General features: G+C 42.9%; 2 protein-coding genes across 6 annotated transcripts in view; one reads left to right on the forward strand and one right to left on the reverse strand.

Moving 5' to 3' along the window:
- LOC148011318 (Amidase family protein) overlaps positions 1 to 15,122 on the forward strand; it is a 57,873-nt gene extending 42,751 nt beyond the window's left edge. For 2 of the 3 annotated variants that reach the window (XM_087670205.1, XM_087670208.1), the window contains exons 9-11: positions 12,098 to 12,208; positions 13,621 to 13,734; positions 14,267 to 15,122. In XM_087670205.1, coding sequence (XP_087526331.1) covers positions 12,098 to 12,208; positions 13,621 to 13,695 — 186 coding nt within the window. In that variant the 3' untranslated portion in view covers positions 13,696 to 13,734; positions 14,267 to 15,122. The remainder of the gene's footprint in view (positions 1 to 12,097; positions 12,209 to 13,620; positions 13,735 to 14,266) is intronic. The other variant, XM_087670206.1, reaches the window with a different exon arrangement.
- A 3,071-nt stretch (positions 15,123 to 18,193) lies between these two features.
- Positions 18,194 to 27,278, reverse strand: part of LOC148011320 (aminoaldehyde dehydrogenase ALDH10A9, peroxisomal-like) — an 85,168-nt gene continuing 76,083 nt past the window's right edge. Inside the window, exons 14-15 of one of the 3 annotated variants that reach the window (XM_087669948.1) lie at positions 18,743 to 18,849; positions 18,194 to 18,645 (exon numbers count right to left, since the gene is read on the reverse strand). In XM_087669948.1, the coding sequence (XP_087526074.1) occupies positions 18,555 to 18,645; positions 18,743 to 18,849 (198 nt within the window). In that variant the 3' untranslated portion in view covers positions 18,194 to 18,554. Of the gene's footprint in view, positions 18,646 to 18,742; positions 18,850 to 19,041; positions 19,571 to 27,278 lie in introns of those variants that run through there. The other 2 variants (XM_087669950.1, XM_087669949.1) reach the window with 2 other exon arrangements.

Below are 27,278 nucleotides of genomic sequence, written 5' to 3' on the forward strand. Positions count from 1 at the left end.
ATTATGCTAAGAAAGATGATATTCGCAGTGGTATATGTTGATTTAGGTGCATCCAATTATATGACCAGCCATGCAGAATGGTTTGGAGAGATGCAGGATTTGCAAAATGCAGGTTATGTGCAGACGGGTGATGATTCATGCCACCCAATTTCACACATTGAAAAAATTCCCTTGTCCTTGCATGATGGTAAGACAAAGAGTCTTTCAGATGTATTACATGTGCCATCTATTACAAAGTACTTGGTATCAGTCGGTCAGATGGTAGAACAAGGGCTGCAAGTTAGATTTAATGCAAAGGGCTGCTTTGTAGAAGACTTCAATGACAAGTGCAGGCTAGTTGCAAAGGGAAGTAGAGTTGGACGTATGTTTACTCTGGATGCTGGAATTCCTACTATGAATACTGCTATGTATGCTAAAGGAAAAGGTGTTGTTGCTGTCAGAGTGCAGCGGTGCGGAAGCGTAGGACTGAGAGAGAGAGAACGTGGGGAGAGAAAGAGACAGTTTACAATGAAGATCTGCTGTATAAAGAATGCTGAATACAAAGATATACACGGGCGCAGTGCGCTGGACTGCGTGTCTCCACCTCGACGATGCGACCTGCTGTCCACCTCGAAGTCTGCTGCAGTCTGCACTGTCTGCTGTCTGAAATCTGTGAACAGAGACAGAAAACTGCACAGCACCGGTCTGTAATCTGCGACAGAGAAGAGTGGGCAGACTGCTGGAAACGTCGGCAATATATAGCCGAAAAACTGCCTGAAATGGGGCGCCAGAAATAGGGCGCAGCCTGGAATAAGTCGGCTGCAGGCAGTCGGACTGCCACGTGGCAGTCCGACTGTGCAGCAGCCTGCTGGTCCGACTGTGCAGGCCTGCCTGCCCACCAAACAGGCTATGATCTCTAGGACAAATGGGTCAGATCTTGTACTTGCAGGTTGGAGCGACTCGGATTGAGCCGGTGACGTGGACCACAGGCGGTCTACAATAGGTTACTGCTTTACTTTGGGTGCAGGTGTTATTTCATGGAGTAGCAAGAAGCAGCCCACGGTAGCCCTTTCATCTACTGAGGCGGAGTATCGGGCCGCGTCTTCCACCACATGCGAGGTTGTGTGGCTTCGGAGATTGTTGGAGGAGCTTGGGTGCCCCCAGACTCGTCCTACATTGCTGCGATGTGACAATGAGAGTTGCATTACCTTGGCGAGGAACCCTGTTTTTCATGCCCAGATGAAGCACATTGAGATTCAGTACCACTTCATCCGAGAAAAGCTTCTGGATGAGACCATCACTGTGGAGTATTGCAAGACGGAGGACAATCTTGCGGATCTGTTTACAAAGGCGCTTCCTCAGGCTCTCCTTCGGCAACATTCCAGATCCCTTAGGCTTCTGCCCTGCCCAAGCTCTGAGAGGGGGTGGGGTAATGAATCCCCAAATCAGACGTCCCCCTGAGATACCGAAGTATCCTCTGAGCAGCTTGCCAATGCACCGTCTTAGGTTCACTCATGAACCCTGCCAAGAGCCCAACAGCAAAACATAGATCAACCCTGGTGTTGAGAAGCCAAATCAAAGACCCTATCAACTGTCGATAGCGGGACACATCCGCCAAAGGAGAAGCTGAATGGGAAGTGGCCTTCCAGTTCGGATCCATAGGAGTAGAGAGGGCCCGACAATCTTCCATCTCAAAAGACACCAAGAGCTCCTGTACATATCTCTGTTGGGAGAGAAAGATCCCCCTCTAAGACTGATAAATCTCATGGCCTAAAAAGAAATGGAGCAGCCCCAAATCCGTCATCTCGAACGTCCGATGTAAAGCTGACTTTGTCTCCTGGACCTGCTGTACATCATCACCTGTGACAATCAAATCATCAACATATAATACAAACAGCACACAACCATCCTCGGAAGTGTGAACATACAGCTGCGGATCGGCCTTGGACCGCCGATATCCCAACTGAGACTGGAGGAACGAATCAATCTTCTCGTTCCAAGCTCGCGGGGCCTGCTTGAGACCATACAGGGCCTTCTTCAACCTGTAGACTTTCCCATCTGAAGAACCAAAGCCAGGAGGCTGCTCAACGTAGATCTCCTCCTTCAGATCACCATTCAGGAAGGCCGACTTCACATCCAGTTGATAAACAGGCCATCTCCTATGGCCAGCCAAAGCAAGAACAACTCTAATGGTTGCCATACGAGCGGTGGGGGCAAAGGTGTCATGACAGTCAATCCCTGGGCGCTGGGCAAAACCCTTAGCAACAAGGCGAGCCTTGTGCTTATCCAAAGTACCATCACTGAGATATTTGGTCTTGAAGACCCACTTGACTCCAATCACCTTCTTCTTCGGGGGGCGTGGCACAAGTGACCAAGTGCCATTCCTCTCAATAGCCTCCAACTCAGCTTCCATAGCTTTCTTCCATGGGGCGGACTGTAAAGCCTCCTTCATGGAGGTGGGCTCTCGATCCTGCATAACTCGGGACATCAAACAATAGTTGGAGCAAACAAGCTCCGAAGAATGCGCCTGGTGCCTCCGTGACCGCCGCGGACCATCCTGCGGTCCCCACTCCTCAGGAACCCCCTCGATCCCTGAATCACGGAGTGTGTCACGGGCCCAGCGAGGAAGAGGCCGAACCTCCCCTCGTCGTTCTCCATCAATAGAAGACTCTGGAATGTCCACCGGTGGTAACTCCTCAGAAGGGTCCGGTGGAACAGTAGACTCTGTGTCAGAAACAGAATCATAATCAAAAGGCACGGGCTCCAGTGGAACTGTAGAAGGAGCCCAACTCTCCCCTGGATCTCCAAGAACGGGATGCTCATCACCCGTTGAAGAAGCCGGAACCTCCACAAACCGCACATCACGGCTAGTATATACATCCCGCTTGACGGGATCATACAGTCGGTAGCCTTGGGACTGGGAGCTGTAGCCAACAAATACCTGTTTTCGGGAAGCCGCTTCAAATTTGTCACGGTGAGTCTTGGGAATGTGAACATAGGCATCACACCCAAAGACCCGAAAGTAAGAAACACCTGGCTTCGTCCCAAAATAAGCCTCAAATGGAGTCATCCCTTCCACGGCCGAAGTAGGGGATCGATTAAGGATGTGGACTGCAGTAGCCACAGCCTCGGCCCACAGAACCTGAGGGGTCTGTCGGTGCTCCATCATGGTGCGCGCCATCTCTATCACACTGCGGTTCTTCCGTTCTAGAATACCATTTTCTTGAGGAGTATTGGTATTGGCAAACTCCTGGTGAATTCCTCTATCTGCACAAAACCGAGCAAATTCATTAGACACAAATTCACCTCCCTTGTCGGATCGCAAGGTCTTCAACTTCCGGCCTGATCGGTTCTCCTCAAAGAAAAGCCAATCCTTGAAGTGCGAGAAAGCTTCTGACTTTAGTGCCAAAAAATAGGCCCATGTCATCCTGCTATAGTCATCCACGATCAGCATGAAGTACGAGCTCCCACGCAGGGACTCATTCCTCATAGGGCCACATAGATCCGTAGATACTAGCTCCATCGGTGAAGTAGACCGCCGCGAAGCTGTGTGGGGAATGGCATCCCTATGCTGCTTCCCCCGTATGCAGGAGACACATGGCTGCTGGCTCACCACTATATCCGGCAACCCTCGAACAAGCTGTCCACGTGACGCCCTTCGAAGATAGTCATAGTTCAGGTGACCAAACCGAGCATGCCATAACTCAGACTGTGACTGTGAGGTAAGAAGAAGAGTAGAGAGGGCAGTGGAAGACTTCAGTTTGTAAATGCCGTTCTCCTCATATCCAGATGATAGAACCTTCCTCGATTCACGATCAAGGACTCGCACTGTAGAACTATCAAACTCCACCAGAAGACCAAGGGAGCAAATCTTATGGACTGAAAGGAGATGGTACCCTAATCCTGGTACATGCAAAACCTCTGAGGTATGGGTGCCATCTCGTCCATCCGGAATAAGCTGCATCTTACCCTGACCTGCAATAGAAACTGAAGAGCTGTCTCCAATGAGAACCTGCCCACGCGAAGGTCGCAGCTGGGCAACACCATCTGATGAAGGAGTCATGTGCCGTGAGGCACCACTATCAACAATCCACTCTCGAGCTTGGGGAGCCGTCATCGCAGCATCAGAAGCATTCGGTGAAGCGTCCTCAATGACAACTAAATGTAGAAATGCAGCTGATGAGGGTGCAGCCACCGCTCCAGAATCCTTGGTTTCCTTCTTCTTGGTGTCCTTCGAGTCTTTGTCAGGGCAATCCTTCTTCCAATGGCCAGTCTTTCCACAAATATGGCATGTGGAGTCTTTGTCCTTGTCCTTCTCCTTGTCCTTCTTGGACTTGTTATCCCCCTTCTTCTTCTTTTGGTCCTTCCCCTTCTTCTGAGAGGCTTGACCTGTCAACGCCTCCGTCTTGGAAGCATTCTGTCCCTTTAACTGTTCCTCTTGGTCCAAGACCATAGGAACCAACTCTTCCCACCGAAGAGTAGACTCTCGCCCCGAAGCAATAAGGGCAGAGTAAAATGTACCGAATCGTGGCGGCAACTGGGACAAGAGTGTGATCGCCATGTCTTCGGAGGAAATCGGCTTCCCCGCATTCTGAACCTGCATCTGTAGCTGCCTTAGCTTGTTAATGTGTTCCCTTAGCGAAGAAGACTTATTGACGGACAAAGTCCGCATCTGGACCTCCAAAGAAACCCTCTTCATCAGGGTCATCCGATTGTACATTTGATCAAGCTCCAGCCATATCTCACGAGCCACCGTCAAGTGCTCGATGTGAGCGATCACTGCTGTAGTGCATGATAGAAAGAGAAAGGATCGAATCCTGGCATTCAGTTTGTCCCAATGAGACTGGGCCCTGGCCAACTCCGCACGAGCATCGGAAGAGAGTTTGGACTCATCTCTTACCGAAGGCCGGTCAATATCTTCCTGTACCAACTCCGCCAAATCATAGGACTCAAGGATGGCCAACATCATAACGCGCCAAATGCGGTAGTTGTCGCCGTCGAGCTTCTGATCTGTAGGAAGAGCCGGTAGGAAAGGCACCTTCCAGTCCATAATCGCCTGGAATTCCAAGTCCATCTCTGTAGACATCTTCACCTGTAATGCCTTCTCAAATGCAAAAGCAGCCCCCTCTGACTGGGTAAACTCAGCCTGCTAAGGCTCTTCCGCGTCCCGAAGCTTCTTCACCCGCCGGAGGCGATGAAAAAGCAAAACCTGCACTTTTAGGTTGAAAACTCAAACTTCCTCCGCGTCAAACAGCAGTAAACAGCAGCAAATCCACCACCTGTACTCCTTTCCTGTGCGCCCACACTCGTTTCAGCCTTGTTCCAAGGCGCAGCCCTCCTGTCTGCCCTTAAACGCAAAAAACGCAAATTGGTGTCGCGATGGAAACTCCTCTTCAGGTTGATTCTGCGCTCAGTCAGCCCTCAAACACTGCTCTGATACCATGTCAGAGTGCAGCGGTGCGGAAGCGTAGGACTGAGAGAGAGAGAACGTAGAGAGAGAAGGGAGAGAAAGAGACAGTGTACAATGAAGATCTGTTGTATAAAGAATGCTGAATACAAAGATATACACGGGCGCAGTGCGCTGGACTGCGTGTCTCCACCTCGACGATGCGACCTGCTGTCCACCTCGAAGTCTGCTGCAGTCTGTACTGTCTGCTGTCTGAAATCTGTGAACAGAGACAGAAAACTGCACAACACCGGTCTGTAATCTGCGACAGAGAAGAGTGGGCAGACTGCTGGAAACGTCGGCAATATATAGCCGAAAAACTGCCTGAAATGGGGCGCCAGAAATAGGGCGCAGCCTGGAATAAGTCGGCTGCAGGCAGTTGGACTGCCACGTGGCAGTCCGACTGCACAGTCCGATTGTGCAGCAGCCTGCTGGTCCAACTGTGCAGGCCTGCCTGCCCACCAAACAGGCTATGATCTCTAACAGTTGCAGATATTGAAATTTGGCACAAACGCATTGGACATGCAAATGTACAAAGGCTGAAATTAATGCAGTCCAAAGGGTTGGTTACAGGTTTGCCCACATTTAGAGTTGCAGAATTTCATAAGGTATGCGAAGCATGTCAGTTTGGTAAGTAGGCAAGACAACATGACAGAGATGTAAGCAGAAACATCCTTGATGTTGTGCATGCAAACATTTGGGGGCCTACACAAAATGTACCTCTTGGAGGCAGTTCATACTTTGTCACATTCATTGATGATTGTTCTAGAAAGCTGTGGGTATATTTTATGAAGGAAAAGAGTGAAGCGTTTGAGTATTTTAGAACTTTCAAGGCTGCAGTTGAAAGAGAAACATACTTGAAAGTAAAGTGCTTGAGGTCAGATGGAGGGGGAGAGTACCTCTCGAATAAGTTCAGTGATTTTTTGAGGTCTCATGGGATAAAGAGACAGTTCACATGCAGGTATACCCCACAGTAAAATGGGGTTGCAGAAAGGAAAAACAGGCATATTGCAGAAGTTGCACGCTTCTTGATGGCTGAAAAGAATATGCCTAAGCATTTTTGGTCTGAGGCTGTTCATACTGCTGTTTATATTATGAACACAACTCCCACAACTGCAGTTCATGGGATGACTCCTGAAGAATGCTTTACTGGCAAGAAGCCTGATGTATCGCACTTGAAGGTATTTGGCTGTGTTGCATATGTTCATGTGCCAGATGAGCTATGGAAGAAGCTTGATCCAAAGGCAAAAAAATGTGTCTTTATTGGATACTCTTTAGATAAGAAAGGGTATCGTTGTTATAACCCTGTAACATGTAAGTTCAGAGTGAGTAGAGATGTCATCTTTGATGAAATGAGCAGTTCGTATGCATCTAGTGGTGATGCATTGGATGATGATGATGATCATGACACTCATGTGCAGGCTGAAAAGCAAGAATCACGGACTCTTAGTGGACCAGAGACATCATCTGGTAGTCCTTGGTCTGGGAGACTAAGGAGTAGCTCTAAATCTTCAGGTGCATCTAGTAGCACTACAGGTAAAGACAAAGGAAAGAATAAAGTGTCAGATGGCATTGATGCAGTTCTTGATGGAGACTCCAGTGGCTCAGAGAGCTTGGATGATGGGCTTGGCATTCCTTCTGTTAGGACACCAGGTGTACAGAGAGCTCATAGTAATGTAAAGGCTCCATTGAGTGATCCGGTGGTACGCAGATCTAGCAGGTTCAGATACCTTGTTTAAAGATTTGGTTTTGAAGGTTATGCAGCTCACCATTATGCTTATATGGTGAAACTAGTTGGGAATGTTGAGCCCACTTGTTTTGAGGATGCTGTTGGTCATACTCATTGGGATGCAGCAATGGATGAGGAGATGGCTGCATTAGAGGCCAATAAGACTTGGGATCTAGTATCATTGCCGAAGGACAAGAAAGCTATTGGATGTAAGTGGTTTTATAAGATTAAGCACAATGCAGATGGTTCTATTAGTAGGTACAAAGCTAGGCTGGTTGCAAAAGGCTATGCCCAGACATATGGCATAGATTATGATGAAACCTTCAGTCCAGTTGCTAGGATGGCAACTGTCAAATGTGTGATTGCTTTGGCAGCAGCCAAGGTTGGAGGTTGCAACAAATGGATGTGAAGAATGCCTTCTTGCATGGTGATTTGCAAGAAGTGTATATGGATCAGTCAGCAGGTTATGAAGATTTAGAGCATCCCACGTATGTGTGCAGGTTGAAGAAGGCTCTCTATGGGCTCAAGCAAGCACCTAGAGCATGGTCTGACAAGATCAGAGAGTATCTTGTCAATATTGGCTTTTATGTTTCTGATGCTGATCATTCACTTTATGTGAGAAAGGGAGATGCAGGTTTGGTCATCATAGTCATCTATGTGGATGACTTGATTATTACAGATGATAGTGATAGTGGGATTGCTGAAGTCAAGGAACTTTTAAAGAAGAAGTTTGAGATGAAGGATTTAGGTGAGCTAAGATACTTCCTTGGCATTGAGGTGATCAGATGTGATGATGGTATATGGTTGTCCCAAAGACAATATGGCTTGGATATGTTGTCCTAGTATGGTATGACAGCATACAAACCACTTTCAGTCCCGTTGGAGGAGAATGTAAAGTTGAGTGCTGATGTTGGGGATGAGATAGAAAACCCTACTATGTTCAGGAGGATAGTGGGGAGTTTGATCTACATGACCATTACAAGGCCAGACTTGAGCTACGCTGTTGGTCTTGTGAGTCAGTTTATGCAAGTACCTAGGAAGCCACATTTGGATGCAGTCAGACGCATATTGAGATATGTGAAGTCCACATTACATTATGGACTTTTCTATGAGGCAGGTACAGATGTACAAGTGTTTGGATACACAGATGCAGATTGGCTGGTAGTATGTCTGATAGAAGATCTACCAGCGGATACATGTTCTCTCTTGGTAGTGCAGCAGTTACTTGGAGTAGCAAAAAGCAATCTACAGTTGCTTTGTCGAGTACAAAGGCTAAGTATAGAGGTGCTGCTGTTGTAGCATGTGAGATAGTATGGCTGCAAAAGTTACTGGCTGATTTAGATGTGCAGGTGGAACATCCAGTTGTCATTTATTGTGACAATATGAGCAGTATACAGTTGGCTAGGAACCCTGTGTTCCATGCTAGGACAAAACATATTGAGGTACACTACCACTTTGTGAGAGAGAAGGTACTAGCAGGTGAGATTGACTTGGTGTATGTTAGCACACAGGATTAGATAGCTGACATATTCACGAAGGCATTGGATACAGAGAAGCTTCAAAAGTTTCGAAGCTTTCTTGGAGTTGCAGAGATGCAATTGAGCTTGAGAGGGAGTGTTGAGATGACAAGCTCAACACATGCGGACATTAGTGATGGACCGCCTGGTTAGATGGGTCCACACGTCTACACTTAGCACGCCGGGGATCATTATGACTCTCACATGGCCACTGACTCATTACTTATTATATTCAGGTTGTTACACCTATTTATAGCTGGCATAGTTATAGCGTCAGTCGACTAGTGTAGTTGGTTATGCATTGTTTGACTTAGTAGGCCACTTTCCTTTATGTTGTATCTTATCTATACTTTGTGTATATTGAAAAGTGTGTGGAAGAAGAAGAAGAAACCGGCAAGTAAACGTTTTGGCCTCCATCTCTCTTCTTGTCTCTTGAGTGAGCTTCTCCTTGTGCATTTTGTGTGTGCTCGGCGCAGCATCTTGAGCAAGTCCCCTCTCCACGCAATTCTTGACACAACTCTCAGTTCACAGGGGTACAAGATATATGATTCTATCTCGACGAAATGCCCATATGAGTCACAATATGTGTTCGTAGAGTTTTCAACTTCATGAAGGGGGTAAAGAGCACCCTATTCCTAGAGATCCAAGTGATAGTTGGGCACATGAGCCAATTGCAATGGAGCCTATGCCTCTTGAGGTTCCATCTATCAATGAAAAGATTGCTTCTCCACTAACTTCCCCGTTGGTGGATCTTTTAAAGACTTCAATAGAGGCAAAGTGGCAAGGGGAGTATTGGTCTCCTCCTTGTTGGGCTCGTTGAACACTCCATGATGGAGGGATTGAGGGGCTTCTCGAGGAGTGGCAGTGGCAGGATGGCTTGTGGTGATCTTGAAGGAACCACACACATTCCACTAAGTTTATTTATACTTACTATGGTTTGATGATGCGTGCCATGCAAGATAGAAAGCCGACATTGGTAAAGAAGGCGTTACAGTTTGATCATTGGTGGAAGGCTATGGAGAAGGAGTTGGAGTCTATTGAATAGAATGGTACTTGGTATGTTGTGCCTTGCCCCGTTTATCGCAAGGTGATTGGAGTCATGTGGGTCTTTAAGACCAAGTATCTTAGTGATGGCACACTCTATAAGCAAAAGGTATGGTTGGTTGCCAAGGGTTTTTAAACCATAGTAGATGGCTGGTTTACCAAATGGATGTCAAGTGTGGGTTCGTGAATGGTGACTTTAAGGAGGAGATCTATATAGAGTAGCCTCTTAAGTGCGACCAAGGTAGCACTCCATGAGAAGTTTCAGATGATTGATATGGGGCTTTTTCATTTCTTCCTCGGTCATGAGATATGAAAAATTGGGAGGGGAAAATCTCTCCTAGTAGCATTATGTGCATAAGCTCTTAACTACCTTTGAGATGCAGGAGTGTCGGTCCATTTATCTTCCCATGGATCCGAATTGGAAAGCTAGAGCTCATACATCACTACAGATAGTTGATTGGATCGTTGCTATGGCTTTTGAATAAGAGTGATTTGTGGTTCCTTGTTGGTTTGGTTGCAAGATCTATGAGTAAACCTAAGAAGGTTCATTGGCATGCTACATTAAGTATTTGCGGTTCCTAGAGGTAACTCTTGAGCTCGGCCTATTCTATCTAGTAGATATAAGAGATACAACCTTGATTCTTTGAGGTTGGACAGATTCGGATTGGGCTGGAGATGTTGACCATAGGAGGTCGATGACAAGTTATTGCTTCATTTTGGGTATAGGTACTATCTCGTGGAAATGCAAGAAGTAGCCCATAGTTGCCCTTGCATCGACAAAGGCTGAGTATTGAGCGGCTTGTACTACCACTTGTGAGATTGTGCGGCTTCGGAGGTTGTTGGAGATACTTGGTTGTTCACAGCTAGGAGCTACTATCCTTCTTTGCGACAATGATAGTTGCATAGCCTTGGCATGGAATCCCGTTTTCCATGCTAGGATGAAGCACATAGAGATACAATATCACTATATTTGTGAGAAGCTCTTGGATGGGACCATTGATGTGGAGCATTGCAAGACAAAGGATAATGTGGCAGATTTGTTTACCGAAGCACTTCCTTAGGCCGCTCTTTGCCAACATTCTAGATCCCTAAGCCTTATGTTGTGTCCACGATCTAAGAGGGCATGTTAAAGTCAGTCTTTATGCACCTTTTGATGATGAAGAAAAGTGATGCAGAGGTGGTTGAAGTAGTCTGAATGGAACCATTTAGTTTGTACACAGGCATATTGTCATGCAACATTGTGCATGTCTAGGCTTCTTAATCAAGCATAAACTTGCAAGTTGTCTTTTATACATTGTTGGTTGTCTGGTGAAGTGAAAGCTAATAAGTTTGTCACATAGTTGTTAGGTACAAAAGGTACGATACGGTACAATACGATAAAATACGGTACTAAATGGTACCTTAAGATTTTATAAGGTATGGTACGATATTAGTATGAAAAAAAAAAACTTGATTATTTTGGACTAAAGATAATAGAATAGATATTTCAAGTCTAAATAGCAATGCTATTAGAGTATATAAGATGAGTACTTGAGGGTAACATCCCAAAACCTAATGCTGCATGCGCAACATGCGCTACTGCTACCTACAACTTATAACTATATAGATGGGAGTGGATACATCATACATGCATGATCATACAAATAAGAGAAGTGTGGGCTTGAGAGAGAGAAGGTTGAGAGAAATTGTTTGAATCTCAAATAACCTAATCTCATGGGAGAATCCTATTAATATAAGGAGCATTTAGCTCGTCCCAAAGTGCAGTTCGAATGGGAAAGATGTATCCATTAAGTTGGTACCTTATGGTGCTAATACGTAAGGTACGGTACCTAAAGTATGGTATAGTATCAAACCTTTTGTACGTGATACTAGTGCAACTATGGTTGAGAGAGAGAGAGAGAGAGAGGCTTGGGGGAGAAATAAGAAAGAAAGAAGAAAAGAAAAAAAGAAAGGAGAAAGAAAAAAAGAAAGTTGTAGACCTAAAGGAGAGTGGCCAAAAAGTGCCCATTTTTTCACACTAAACCGTATGGATACGTACCGTACTGTATGGATCAGTTTGTACTATGTATGGAGACAACCTTGAATTGTCATTATAAAATGTTGGAAATTATTGCTATCCCCTAAGGTTCCTTAATGTTTTCATGGATAAAGACCTCTGATTCTCTCTTTAATGTAAGCATTCAGTTTAGGTGCATGTTTTGGTATTCTCTTTAGGGAAGGAGTTTTTAACAAGTTTTGATATTAAAAGTTTGTGATACTTGTACCTACTGTTTGAGGACTTGGCTTTTGCTTTTATCCTTGTCATGTTCTGTTTGATGTAGTTCTAGATTTAATTGGTGCCTTGCGATTCACAATTGGATTTTTTTGGGCACTTTTGAGCAGGTGAACATAAATCTGGCTGGTTTGCCCTCATTGGTGGTTCCTTGTGGGTTTGTGGGGGAAGGGACTCAACTTCCTGTGGGTCTCCAGTTTATTGGTGGTTTGTTCAATGAGGTTTTTGTGCTACACCTCCCTTTTTGTCATTTCCTTTGTGTGCATGTACATGAGTTTGTGCTTTTACCCTATTTGGAGTTTCCCATGTACAAATATACAATGACTACAAACAAAAGCTGCACGTGTGTCTATATGTGCGCACATGCACTCAAATTAGCCATCCGAGACATTGATGATGTGGTTCATTCAGAGAAATAGGTGATTCCTTTTTCATATGCTTGTTGTGCACATAGTCTTGGCACGCACCATCAGCATATTTCGAGGAAAATAAGGACTTTGTTGCAAAGTTTTCAGCATATCCCTCCTCTTTATGGAACTGACGAACTTAGTATCAGAAACTGGAACATAGCACACCAGGCTGTCATGATCTCTCTCTCCATGCAATCACCTTAATTTAATTTTACAGGCATATTTTTGCCTCCACCTTGGATAGACAAGCATGCTATGCTCCTTGTCACTTGGATAATCACTAAAATGATGGAAGCCAAATCTTAGCAAATTTTGGAAAAGCAAGTTGCCTTCGAAAAAAAGACTATTGCTTTGGAGGTGTATTGTTGGACCTTTGCAGGTTTGGCAAAAACTGGCAAAACAAAGCATTGTATCTTCTCATCGTTTGAAATGGCCATGACTCTTACCACGTGCTTTGCTATTGACAGGCTCCTGAAGTCTTTTGGATTGATTTTCTCACCCACAGATATTTGGCAGCTTTTCATCTTGGCTATGCCATACCAAATTCTCCACTTGGGTCGGATTTTGGGTTCTAGACAATGTGGACACAAGGAAACCATGCATATTTGGGAATTTAGTCATTTCAGTCCTATAACTATTGTCACTTGCTGCAGCAAACCTTATATGATAGCTGGCAGTCACAATACGAGAGAGAGAGAGAGAGAGAGAGAGAGAGAGAGAGAGAGAGAGAGTTGGGGGAGGGGGGATGTTCTTTGAAATAGCACGCAATTCGATGATCGACTTGAGAAACATGGTCTCACAACATGTGGGATTGTATTGCAACAAACTAATAGCACGACATTGCTCGACTATGTTTATGAGATGCCTACCCAAAGTGGTAATGTCATACGTTCAATGGGTACCATTTTCTTAGAAAGTGGCTTTGAGAGTTGCATTGTTGCTTGACTTCCTCAATTTTGGATTGCTCCTTGAGTTTGGTGGTAGGTGCAATGGATACATAGAAAACCCATTTGTGTGGGATTGGGAAAGGGGAAGGATGGTATTTAAACATAGATTTAGTACTTCAAACCTTCTAACATTGTAAAACTCTGAACTTGGAATGTTTTGAAAGTTTCCAAATTAAGCCCTATTTTACCATTGAAATGTTACCCAGATGATATTTGGCCTAGGGCTCTACATCTGTTCATACAACTGTCTAAACAAATGTTTCTTCTGTGTGGCAGGAAAGCTTGTTTCGAGTCGGACATATATTTGAGCAAACATTGGAAACAGCTAGTTTTATGGCACCAGATCTGTGAATCCTTCTCTTATGTGACATCTGTTTTTGCCCTATTAAGGTATATGATTTGACTCTGGTCCTGTTCCTGAATTTTCCATGTCTAACATGGTTCAAGACCCATTTTTAACTTTCAGGAGCAAGTACTTGTTTGTCTAAGTCATCTTTCAGCTATTTGTGGTTTTGTATGCTTTCATTGGGGACTCAGAGTATCATGACCTGGCTGCTTGATCTGACAGTGCTGACTGTAGATTGAGGTTTGCTTTGTGCTGGAGCCTGAACAGGGGTCTGCAGTCTGGCATTGCTGTGTCGCGTTATAAAACGCTTTTGTTTGAGCAGCCAGAGAAGAGATTGCTTTTGTGACCATCATTTCTCTAGTTTATACAGTTGGCATTAGATGCATTTGCACTGTTCAAAGAGTTTGCTAACTGAAAGCCATACAATCAGGTGCAGCCCACATAGTTGCAGAGCTTGATTTTAACTTTGAAGCCAAAATATTGATTGTGTTCTGATAACTTGATGTGAAAATGAGATGGTTGGGCATTCTTAGTTCTGTTCTCTGCTGACTTCTGATAATGAATGACAAATCACAGGGATTGAAGAATTATGCACCATTTTTTCCATCAGATCAATGCATGGCAGGACATTTTGTGCGACTCTCAAGGCATCAAAACAATATCTGATGTGGCTAATTACTGATATTGATGCATCAGGCTGATGAGCCTTCTCAGCCATGCATTCTGTTCAAAGGCGAGTGTACAGCTCGAATGAACTATGTCAAATCTGAAAGGCAACTACGAGTACTACAGGGCAGGATTTTTCAATCAGCGCATCAAACTGACCAGCTTGCAGTAGCCGTGCAAGGTTGCTGTAGAGGAGCACATGCAGCATGAGTGCCAATGAGTGCTACTGCTATTAGGCATGGTTTTGATACAAAATCTGTTGTTAGAGGAGGGTAACTTGATGCCTCCTTGCAAGAAGTTCAAGATATAGTTGAACTAGATGATCTCACTTTTGCAATAGTACATAGTTTGTCAGGAGCCGGATATAGGAGCCAATAGAATAATGGCCCTCTGAAACACAAAAGCACCTTGGGAGGGTGCCCCAACACACTACTTTACCTTATCTTGCATGTGATGGTATGAATCCATATACTTACATGGCCTGTGGAAGGGCGAAGAACTTTGATATTGCAATATAGAGCCTAGTGTCACTTTGCTCTATACTTCATTATTTTACGTCTTACCTGGCAGACCACTATGTTAACTACAATAAGAAGTTTGTTCAAAAGCAAGGGCTTTGGCCAGGGTCTCGGTCCTTATCTTCTAACCGGTTATCTCACTATCCGGAATGTAAGATGATTCGCCTTGCCTAACTTACCTATTACATTTTGCTTCTAATACACGTAGCAACAAAAGCTAAACAATGTTTAGAACGATAAGTTTATTACTACATTTTGCAAATGCAAGTTGAGTGGTACATTGGCTAATAATGTGGCACAAAACTTGTATTGCAGAGTCAGCATTGAATCCATGGACATAAGTCTCTCAACACGTTCAGCCAATTAAAAAATTGTATGCATTATGACCTAATTTGCTCACGATCTTTTGCATTCACTAAAAGCATGTAATGATGTTATGTAATTCATTGGTTCAAGTCATCAAGAGAATTAAGGGTCAACAAGCTCATACGAGTAACAACTACAAGTCTTTCCTCTTCAATCGTTATGGGGCAATGATGTGGGCAGTAAATGGCAAGATTCCTCAATAAATGCTGATGATGAGGACATGGAAAAATCTAAAAACTACAAGTCTTTCCTCTTCAATCAATATAGGGCAATGATGTGGGCAATAAATGGCAAGATTCCTCAATAAATAATTGCTGATGACAAGTTTCATGGTGTCAAATAGTGTCTCAAAAAGTGGCATTAGCAAAAACTACTAAATTAGAGCTTAGATTTCATCTATCCAACAAGTATATGAAAACCTTGTAGACGGCTTGATAGTAAGGTTATAGGATGCAAAGAGGTTTGAGTGGGTCATAATAGTGTGTTGTGTCGTACATTTCATTATTATTCAATGCATATAGGTGGATCATGACTTTGGAATCCATTATCACTTCTCCCATGGTGCTTGTTCTTTTGCATTTCAATATATTAGACCCACTTCTTACATCCAACTTGTGTCCTAAGCTAGAAGTTAAGTTGCTAAAAGAAAAGAAGCGTGCTAGACTCTTTGAAGGTTGATCTCTTTGTATTCAATAAAACATTGCTTGCATACGGTACACTCATTACATGAATTCTCAAATCTTAGAAATGCAAGGCTTTAGCTTGGAGTTATCAAAATTAAGTGCATGCAAATGTTAGTAAAAATGATTGCACAAAGAATTCAAGCATTCTTGATATGTGAGTTGCCAACTTACTATATTATATTCTTGACAGAGTTGCAAAACTGCACTAAATGAATGGTAGTCATAAAAATGCAAATATATTACTATCTTGCTATGGCAAATTATTGGCATAGCATCTCTCAACAATATGCTTTGTTATAGCTCATTGGCAAGCTAAGAGCACTTTTTTTTGTCTTTTATGTTATAAATTGTTAATATGCAAGTGAGTGGTCATTGATTGAATAGTATTAGCCTCTTATTATGGCATGGAACATGAAATTATTAGGGTTACGATTGATCTAGAGTGAAAAATCTATCACATGCAACAAAAATCCTCCACAGATGCTTTCATCCAAACTTGTATTACAATGCATTTAATGGATTGAAGTGTTTGAGAATCATTTTTCCCAACCATCCAAATTTTCTCTTTGAGTTATTGCTTAAAGAATATAGACATTAGCTCTTTAATGACTTATCATGTTTCTTAACTATTGTAATATATATCTTGATTTATGCTTAAAATGTGATACATTGTAGCTCATGCTAAACATAGGACTTCTACATTTCAAACCCCATGGATGAGTATCAAAATTAACTCCTCTACCCTAGGTTTCAACATGATTTGAAAGAGTAGGTAGAACAATTTTGTTGTTAAGCAACCTTGCAATCTAACAACATATTTGGCCAACAAACACATGAAACATTTATAATTGTTTAAACTTTGAATAGATTGTGTCGAGGGCTTTGCTCAAGTCAATTCCTTTGAAGAGGAGGCAAGTTTATTTCAATTTTATACAAATGGAGAAACCAACCTGCATGTGTACGCACGTGTGTGCATGCTCACATATGATTAACATGCTACATGAATGACCAAATCTCAAATTCATTAGAGATACAAGCCTTTAGCTCAAACTTATCAAAATTGACATGTAACATTTTAAAACAATTGTACAAATGTACAAATGATCCATAGGGACGATTGTTTGAGGATTGCATCTTGCTATGCTCGTTGACCAACTTACTATTTTTCATTATTGACAGTTACAAAAATGCACCATATTGCCAACTATCAAACTAATATATTAGCTAGGCCAACTCTTTGAAATGAGTTTTGCTATATCTCATGGATTGGCTGAGAGCACATTTAATTAGTTATTAAATGTCTTCCGATTCACTTAACATCTCTATACATTCCATTCACACAAGTGACTTCACATAACATGCAGGTTACTTCTCACGGCTTGAACAATATTAGCCTCTTGTAAACATGGAGCATGAAAGTTGGTGTCACATCTAGCTACTATTAGTTGGTTGAATAATATTAACTTGTTCTAATGACATCATTTGTACTTGTAAGCATGGGGCATGAGACTTCATATGTCACATCTGCCCACTGTTAATTTCTATTACAATTGATGTACAAAGTGAAACATTACTACGAATGACACTATTCTTCATTTAAACTCAAATTTTGGTGCATTGAATTATATGCTCACTATATGGATATTTGCCATGTAGAATATGGTTTAAAAAATATTCCAAAAGAACTATCAAGATTAAAGGTGATCTTTAATTCCAAAATCCTAAATTTAACTCTTAGAATGACATTTCATCAATGACTTGATTCATGATCAATTGTTGCTTGTTGCAATCCCATACCATTTTACACAGTATCTATGTCAGTCAAACAAAAACAGTGTTCAAAAAACATTTTTTCCATAACCGTCCACAAAATCCTTTTCCAATCGGTATTGCAGCCCATGATACTATAGATCTTAATTATTTACACTCGAATACAACATCAAAAATTTTAAACATCCCCACAACAGAGTTCCTGCGAGGGAGGGACCACATACCTAGCTAGCTGCAGTTGGAGGCGGGCAAACCCCATCCCCAACTGCATTGAGCTAAGTATGCAGTGCCTCTTGAGTGGAAGCTCATGATGTTGAACACTAAAACAGAAGCACAAGGGAAAAGAGCCCCTTCTCCCACATGGAAAAATGTCCACAATTTCTTGTGCATGATAATAAAAGAAATTGCAAGTATGCCCAACTCCTTAAATCAAACATTTGAGCATCTCCATCCCACATCGAGTTGTTAAAATGGAATTTCGAAGTACTTGAGAATAAAGATCAATTAAAAAGTTTGTAATATTAAGCAACCTACAATCTAAGGACACAAAACTATATTTGGCAGACACTTGATGAAACATTTACAGCTGTTACCTTTAAAAAGATTTTGGTACGTGCTTTGCTCGAGTGAACTGTTACAGGTCCCCTTTGAAGAGGAAAAGGCTGGAAAATTTCCAGTAGATACTATGGGGCTTTTTAAATTCTGATAAAAACAAATTTCTCCCCTTTTTCCCCCACATGGTTTTAAACAAAATGGAGCAAAGAGCGCCTCTCTCTCTCTCTCTGTGCCTGTGTGTCGACCGTGTGTTATTGTTTCCACTCTTAATAGCTTGGACTTCATTTGAGTGGCTACTAGTCTCACTTACAGCTTTGATGAGGAAGGGTACCAACCCCAAGGATCTTCTGAAACATACTTGGTTACTTGTTTGACACTCAAATAGTTCTCTAATCCCCTGACAAAGAAACACAAACATGCCAGACTGTCAGTAAATACACACAGAAGCATACTTCATTCGAAACTAATAACATGGGAGGACTTTATCCTCTTACCACTCTCCCAACTCCCGACCGAAACCGCTGCGCTTTGTTCCCCCCCAGGGTGCTTGACAGAAGGTGGGCTGCGAACAATTGATCCACACAATGCCTGCTTGTAGAGCCTGTAACAGAAAATGTTCTCTCTCTCTCTTTTTTCGTAAAATGTTCTCTCTCTCTCTCTCGTGCTGACGAACTGGATGTGACGAACTTCAGCTCTCTTTTTCTTTTCCGTAAAAGGTAATTGTATTAATTACGAAAAAAAGGTACAAGTTTACATGATTACAAGATACACGATGGCTTAGAGCCATCGTGTGTAAATCTCTCTCTCTCTCTAAAGTACTAAACGACAAAAGAGTTACAAAAAGTCAAAACTTCAGCTCTCTCTCTTGCAGACAAACTGGATGTGACAACTGATTGACTGGATATGATTGACTAGATGTGATGACTGATTGACAGATCAGCCTTTCGTCTTTTCAGTTCTGTCCCAGCCCTTCCCAGGCAGCCCACATAGCTTTCCAACTGCATGCGACATTTTTCATGCATTGCATGTAGGCTGTGCGGACAGTTTCAGACTTGGATGAACAAGTATTTCATGGGCAGGTATGCAGAATGTGACATGACTAGTCAGGAGGTCACGCAGGTTGGCACAGTTGATGGCTTTAGTCTGTAGCAGTGCAGCTCTGAAAGCCACATTGGCCCCACAACTCACGAGGTGCAGGTCGCCTCACTATCCACATGCCTTGTCTCCATGTAGCCTTGTTTGTCTGATGGGATGTACCTACAGTGACTGACGGGAACGTCTGCAGTGTGAAAGGCAAGAATACTGCCATGATACTCTGAATGCTGCAGTGATTGCTTATGTCAGTGATAGTTTATGCTACAGCCAAATTTTATGTTGCAGACACATTGACATTTTATGCTACATTGACAGTTTAGGTGAGATTGACAGTTTTATGCTACAGTCACATTTTATGGTGCAGTCACATTGCCAGTTTATGCTATATGACAGTTTATGTTACTGGTTTACTGCTCTAGTCAAGCTGTAAAAAGTTTATGCTACAGCATATGCTATATAACCATGACAGAAGAAACTGACAATGGAGGAATCACAAAACCAACAATGGAAACAATGTTTCATACACCTCCAAAGAACCTGAGATACAAAACCTATGGGCATAAAACCGGAGATTGGAATATCTCTCTAGGGTCAAGCAAATATGGGAAGACATCCCACAAAATCAATGAAACACTATATGAGGAGATGTTCACCATGCTCCATGCTGAAATGCATATCATGAGGAAGGAAATGGAAAGTGATATACAAGAGCGGGTTCGAGCTGAAATAATGGAGAAACTAAAAAAGCAGGTGCAACAAACACTGGATGCACACATGGCAGAGAAAGACTCAATGATCTCTAACCTAAAAGAAGAACTAAAGGAGCGCAAAAAGAAATTGGATGCACAAAAGGCATCACAAATCACACTAGAGCTGCAAAAGGAAATGGATGTTTAAAAAAAAGATATGCACACTTATGCAAGTGTGGTGGAAGTAACCCAAAAGAAAACGGAGAATGTTGAGAATGCTATAAAAGAAAGTGCAAAATGGATAGATGTGGCAAAAAAGAACAAAGGAATGCATGGCAACAAATTGGAAGTTATGAATGCTACCTTGGAAGAAGAGGCAAAAATATAGGCACGTGCACTCCACGTAAGAGTGGTTGGACTAGATAAAAAAGCTCCCCAATTGAAAATGCTACAGATCTTGCCACCAAAATTGGGGCTACAGATGTACACATCATTGGGGCCTGGCGAGTCGAGAAAGATGGCACAAAAACAAAAGTCCTCATGCTGAAGTTTGGAGACTTGGAAAAGAAGAGAGCCTTCCTCTCCAGGAGGATCGCTCTCAAAGGAGAAGTTCTATCTAGATGAAGACCTTTTGCCCTAGCCTAGATAAAACATGTCATGTGTTCTAGAGGCACGAAAAGCAAGTAAATGGCCTATCTACAAAGATGGAAGAGTCATTATCACAGAGAAAAGGACAGCATGATGGTGCGTGGCCTATGAAACCTTGAAGTTCACATTGTGAAACTGCAATGGCTCCTTAAGACAGATGCAAGTTATTTTGAGGATGCTTTCAAAGGGATAGACATTGCTATATGATGGCAACATGTATTGCACTGAATATATCAAGATACACATATCAACCTTGTTCTCTATCTACACCATGTACAAGACTTACATCCTAATTCTATACTAACTAAAACAAGTTGTTTTTTTATCGTGAACAACATGAGCACAACTCTACTTACAAAGAGACATCGATACCTACAAGTGGCCAAACAAGAACAATTCCAATGAGGAGGTGGTTAGGCACATACTCTACTACAACATACTTGTATCAATATCAGACTCACCATCTTGGCACCAGTATAGCTTAAAGGACCTTATCACAATGGTGGGCATGTAGGGCGTACCTCACTTCTTCCTTACATTCACTACAAATGAGGTGACTAGTACACAGTGGGCTGAGATAAACACATTGGAAGCCATTGTAAAGGAGTTCAATCCAGAATTCTCATGGAAAGATTGTCCCGTTGAGTACACTACTCTCTTTCACACCAAGTTCCACCTCTTCTTCAATCAATACACCCTTGGGAAAGCTACTCGTGTGGGATGCATCCAATATCATGTGATCAAGTATAAGATTCAACATAGGGGCTCATTGCATGCACATGTCATCCTATGGTTGCATGAGGCATACATTAAAAATACAACAAGAGAGATCTCTACACATGCTCGATCAAATGATGATCAATGTACCTGAACATAGAAAGTATGAGCCTTCATCTTGGTAAAACAACTTCATAGGTGTCATTGTGCATGCTATATAACCAATACTAGCAACCATGGAAAATGCAAGTATAGGTTTCCATTTACCGCATGCAACAATCCATAACCAACAATAGAACCTAAAACCCAACACTGAGACACACTAGTGTAAAGACAGCTGTCTACCTGATGTATATGGATATAGATGGGAAAGTACATATCGCCCTCAACCTAGGAGGCTTGGAGGGACGAGGGGATCAGGAGGTGTGGCAATTCTATTTAGAGAAGAGCTCCGAGATATAGTCCAAGTGGTACATAGAGATGCAGAGGCAAGATACATGTGGATCAAGTTACATACAAATAGAACTCTAGACATATACATTGCCATATGCTACTTTCCCCTTGCATACTTTACCCCTAAAGAGGCATCCTCGTATACACCATCATATGAGGACATAATGAGATTTATGAGCATTGGGGATGTTTTACTAGCAAGAGACTTTAATGCACACATAGGAAGCAACCAATTTGCTATCTTTGACACTGGCAATGAGATGTTCAGAGATATTGCACTAGATGAAGTGGGATTAATCAGATCAGGTCAAGATAGAGAGATAACAGAATATGGAACACACCTACTTGCATTGGAAAGTGCACATGGTTTGGCCATCCTTAATGGGCTGCCACATTGGCCACGATCTAATGATTTCACATGTTGGAATAACAAGAAAGAGTCAAGCATAGTGGACTACTTGATTGGATCACCCAACTTTCTACCTGACATAAAAAGCTTTAAAATCTCGAACAGACCAATTGGATTAGCAGTAGACCGCGCTATTCTAGTTTTCACAATGCAATATATTCATATGCATGAGGCACAGTTACACATACCGAAATTACCATGCTATGATTTTGTGGAAGTGACCTCACACATACCACACTATTGTGCGAGATGCATTGAGCGAGCTAGACACATAGGCCTCTTTGGATGATTTTACAAGACGGCTGGCCAAGATAATACATACTTCAGCAGCCTGTGCTTTCCACACACTACACCGTCAAGTAAGCCTCCACGAGGTAATGCCCCACTGAATGGCTGGTATGATGATGAGTGCAAAGAGACATGAGCACATTTTCAGCAAGAGATGGCACTTGGCATATGTACACACAAGCATGCTCAGACACTCTTCAAACAATTGGTACACAAAAAGAAGCAGGAATACCTGAGTAGACTAAAAATAGAAATGCATATTCTTGGGATAGGACAGCAAGAGCATGGAAAAGGATGCATGAGAGCCAACCACCTATACAAATTACTAGACCGGATGACTGGCATGAATATGCTTGCACATTTTATGACGTTCATGGCCAAGAGCCTATGCGACTCCCCTCAACCCCAAGACCAGCAAATTGCAGATTTTTCACAGAAAAAAATGTAAGGAATGCCATATGGAAACTGAAAAATGGGAAAGGCCAAGATCATGATGGTTTAGTAGCAAAACACTTCACACATGCCTATGATATCTTGGCACCAACACCGGCTCTCATCTTTAATAGGGCAATCTGAGGAATTTCCAACCAATTGGTCAAACCATACTGTTGTGCCGCTCTTTAAGAGTGGAGACCCCACACTACTTTGTAACTATCGAACCACCATGATTGGACACATGTTGGCCAAAATATATGGCTCTATTGTGAAACAAGCATTGAGTGAATGGGCTGAGATGCATGGCCTAAGATCAAAAGGTGAGGCTGGCTTCGAGAGGGGATATACAACTCTAGACCATATCTTTACATTGAGGGCAATCATTGAAGAAGGCAAGGCATTCAAGAAAAAGATCTACTCTTGTTTTGTCCACTTTCGCAAGGCCTTTGACACAATGCCACGTGCTAGACTCATGAGAAGAATGCAAGACATTGATGTGCCATAGAGATACAGTGGAGTGAGACAATGACAAGCAAAGTATGGACACTTGAGGGCATCTCAGATATAGTCAATAGCACCATTGGGGCGAAACAAGGCTGTCCACTTTCATCGGCACTATTTGGGCTGTACATAAATGAAATTTCAGAATGTGGACAGAATTGGTGGGGCTGGAGGTAGCTGCGCTGGAGTGTTGATACCATTACTGCTTTATGCAAACCATATTGTACTATATCTGACTCACCTAAGGGACTAAATAGACACTTAGATGCATTATCAGCTTTTTGCGGGATAGAGACCTTAAGGTGAACCTTGGGAAAACTAAAGTTATGGTATTTAACACTTCAATTGCTTGGGTGACAAGAACTGAGCACTAGTTTACTTTTGATGGAGAGCCGGTGGAGATGGTTAGGCAGTATGTTTATTTGGGGGTCACATTGAAGGGGCCATAGTTGTCTTGGAGAGAGCCATCACAGGCTTGTTTGGCAAAAGCATATGCAGCATTAGGTGCATTGGAGAGGCAATATGCTCACATACAATTTCATGTACCGCGTATCAAACTATGGCTTTTTGACACCTTGGTTACACCCACATTCATATATGGGGCAGCTATTTGGGGTCAAAGTCTCTTCCACACGAGGAGACAGCCTTTGGGAGACCAAGATGAACTAGAGAAGGACTATTATGATGGGTGGGAGCATATGGAAAGACCACTGATAATGATGATCTCACATATGATATGAGCGAAGAGTTCGACCTCACATGAGATTATCGGAGCTGAGTTGGGAGTATCACCCATGGTAATTGAGGCCTTGGTCCAGGTAGTGACTTCCATACACAGACTATGGGAGCTCCCCCAAGATAGATACCGGTATGCTCAGATGAGTACATGGATGGGTTTACATGGGTTACAGATTGATAGACTACCCCCCTTTGATTGTAGCCTGGACTGCCCTACACTTGACCTAAGCGATCAGAGCTCAACCATGTGATTAGAGCAGACATACTAAGGTTAGATACGGAGAAGACTTGGATCCCCTCCCCCCCTCCCCCCATGGCACAAGGATGGCACACTACTAGACCCACTTCCTTTAGGTATCTGAGGATGGTTTCATCACCCAACCTAGTTACATGGATACACAGCTGCCTCATGGATTGCGCACAGTTATTGATCAAATCCACAGAGGATTGAGACACGTAGATGGTAGGGCATACAGATAGAAGAACGCATATGCCCACTATGCAACAGAGAGCCAGAGATAGAGCAACACTACATCTACTAATGCACGGTATATTATGATATATGAGGCAAGTACCACTGTTTGTTTTGAGAGGGTTTTGGGCCCTTGAGACAAATCATGCAGTTTGAGGATCAAAGATGCTTGGGTTTCTTCCTCTTGAAGCTACAAAGGTGTAGAGGAACTATTCTACGGAGTAGGAGGTCCCCCTAGCACGGCTCACATAGACAGAGAGGGGTCACTGGCTTTTTCATTGTTACACGACCGAGTATGGCACATACCACTACTATTGTCACATAGCCTACAAGAGTATATCATTGGACCTCATCTTTGTAGGTGTCCCTTTGGATAGAGCTGTGGCACTTAGCCGGTCTAGGTGTCCACATCCACCTGGATGAAGACCTAGACATCCACACCACAGGAGACAGATGCCAAGACGCCTCAACCATGCAAAGATACATCTCCTTAGAGGACAGACATCTGATTGATGGAGAGTTTCCTTTTTCTACATTTACTTTTAGATCATCGACATGTTTTCTTTTTATAGGACACTATTTCACTTTTCAGTCTTATAGGTATGTTTTTCATCTTTTCTCTTTCCAGATGAGAAACACACTCATCATATGTATTGCTTTGGTCTCATAGGCCACATTGGCCTTTTAGAGATGTTGATACTCTGTGTGTGTGTGTGTGTGTGGGGGGGGGGGGGGGGGGGGGCGGGGGGGGGGGGTTGCGCTACGTGCAGCAAGGCAAGGAGACCAGTACAAACAGGTGGCTGCTTCTGTGGTCCCATGCACTGTAGTAAACCAGTCCATAAACAGGTGTATCTTTGGGAATAGAGCGAGTGCAAATCAAGTTGCTGATCACAAATGCAATAAATTTGTTTAAAGCCCAAGACACAGAAATTGCATCACTCCGAAAGCAAATGGCTGAAGCACAGTTCAGCCCCAAGTTGGAGGGAGGAATCCAACCCAACGTGGTGGAGGAGATTACCTGAATCAAGGGGGAAGTCCAACAACTCCAAAGGAAGGAGGAGGAGACAACTAAGGATGTGGTTTCTTGGGCTGAAATGATTGAGCAAACCTAAAGACAAGTACAAAGAGTGGAGCAATGGACTCACATAGGCAAGAAAGAGAAGCAGCCAGCACACACGCCAACAACAACCAATATCAATGATACATTGGAGGAAGAACAAAAATGGAAAGCACAAGTCCTTATGTCCGGCTGTCAGGGCTGAAAGTACATGAGAAAGTCGATTAAGTATTATATGCCTTGATGCACATTGAGAAAGACTTGCATCTATCTACTTGGAGGCTGGGTAAGAAAACCATGCAAGACATAGAAGGGAAGAGCTCAAAAGAGGAGGCTCTCATTCTCCGATTTCCCACCATGGAGACTAGGAGAGACTTTCTAGCTCAATGCCGAACATTGAAAGGTACAGAGGTGTTCTTGGGTGATGACCTCACACCGACCTACTGTCATGACATTCCCACAGTATCTGGTTGCGGAGTACGTCAATCTTAGGAACATATAGGGCTGCCTGATAATAGATAAGACTATTCTTTACTTCATACATCCCCCACGGGGTATTGCCTGACTGTATGTCTTGGAGTAGTTGTTGTGCCTCTTAATTTCCCTACATGTGCTCTCTGAGTTAAGCACCAAATCTACTTTCTGCCAAAGTGATGGCTTGTAATTCTGCTTGTCGGTTGAGAGCATCGGGCATCTTGTTGGAGGAGCCAGGCTTGTGAAGAATTTCTATGTCAAATTCTGCTAAAAAATCTTGCCATCTAGCTTGCTTGGGAGATAGCTTGGATTGGGTTTGGAAATATTTGAGAGAGATGTTATCTATATATACCTTTGTGGGGTTGTCTGGTACATAGTGTCTTCACTTCCTTAAGCAATAAACCGCTGCATACATCTCTTTTTCATGTGTAGCCCACCTCCTTTCTGTAGAATCCAATTTCTTAGACTCATAACACACTAGATGCCCATCTTGCATAAGTACCCCACCAATGGCGTATCCTGACGCATCTGTATGTACCTCAAACGGGGTAGAAAAATCTGCCATCTTCAAGACGGGAGCCTAAATCATCATCTACTTGAGTTGATCGAAAGCTTGTTGTTGCTTCTCTGACCAATGAAAGGTAGCTGAAGTTGCTATCAGATCTGTTAATGGGGCTGTGGTTTTGCTGTATCCTTCAATAAATTTGTGACACAACACTGTAAATCCTAGAAATTCTCTAACTTGCCCAACCTTGGTGGGAGGCTCCCAATTTTTCACTTTTCTTGGGGTCAATGGCAATACCATTCTGTTTGATCAAGTACCCCAAAAAATCTATCTCTTGCATTGCAAACTCACACTTCTTCAGCTTGACATATAATTGATTGGCCCGAAGTTGGGAGAACACTTTCTCCAAGTGTTCCACGTGCTCATCCAAAGTTTTGATGTAAATCAAGACATCATCAATATAGATAATTACAAACTCATCCAAAAAATCAATAAAAACTTTGTCCATCAATTCACAAAAGGTCGCTGGTGCATTAGTAAGTTCTTCTG

Source organism: Lygodium microphyllum, chromosome 28 (genome assembly GCF_053477565.2).
Source record: "Lygodium microphyllum isolate KBCC chromosome 28, Lygodium_microphyllum_v1.1.10, whole genome shotgun sequence".
Lineage (NCBI taxonomy): Eukaryota > Viridiplantae > Streptophyta > Polypodiopsida > Schizaeales > Lygodiaceae > Lygodium > Lygodium microphyllum.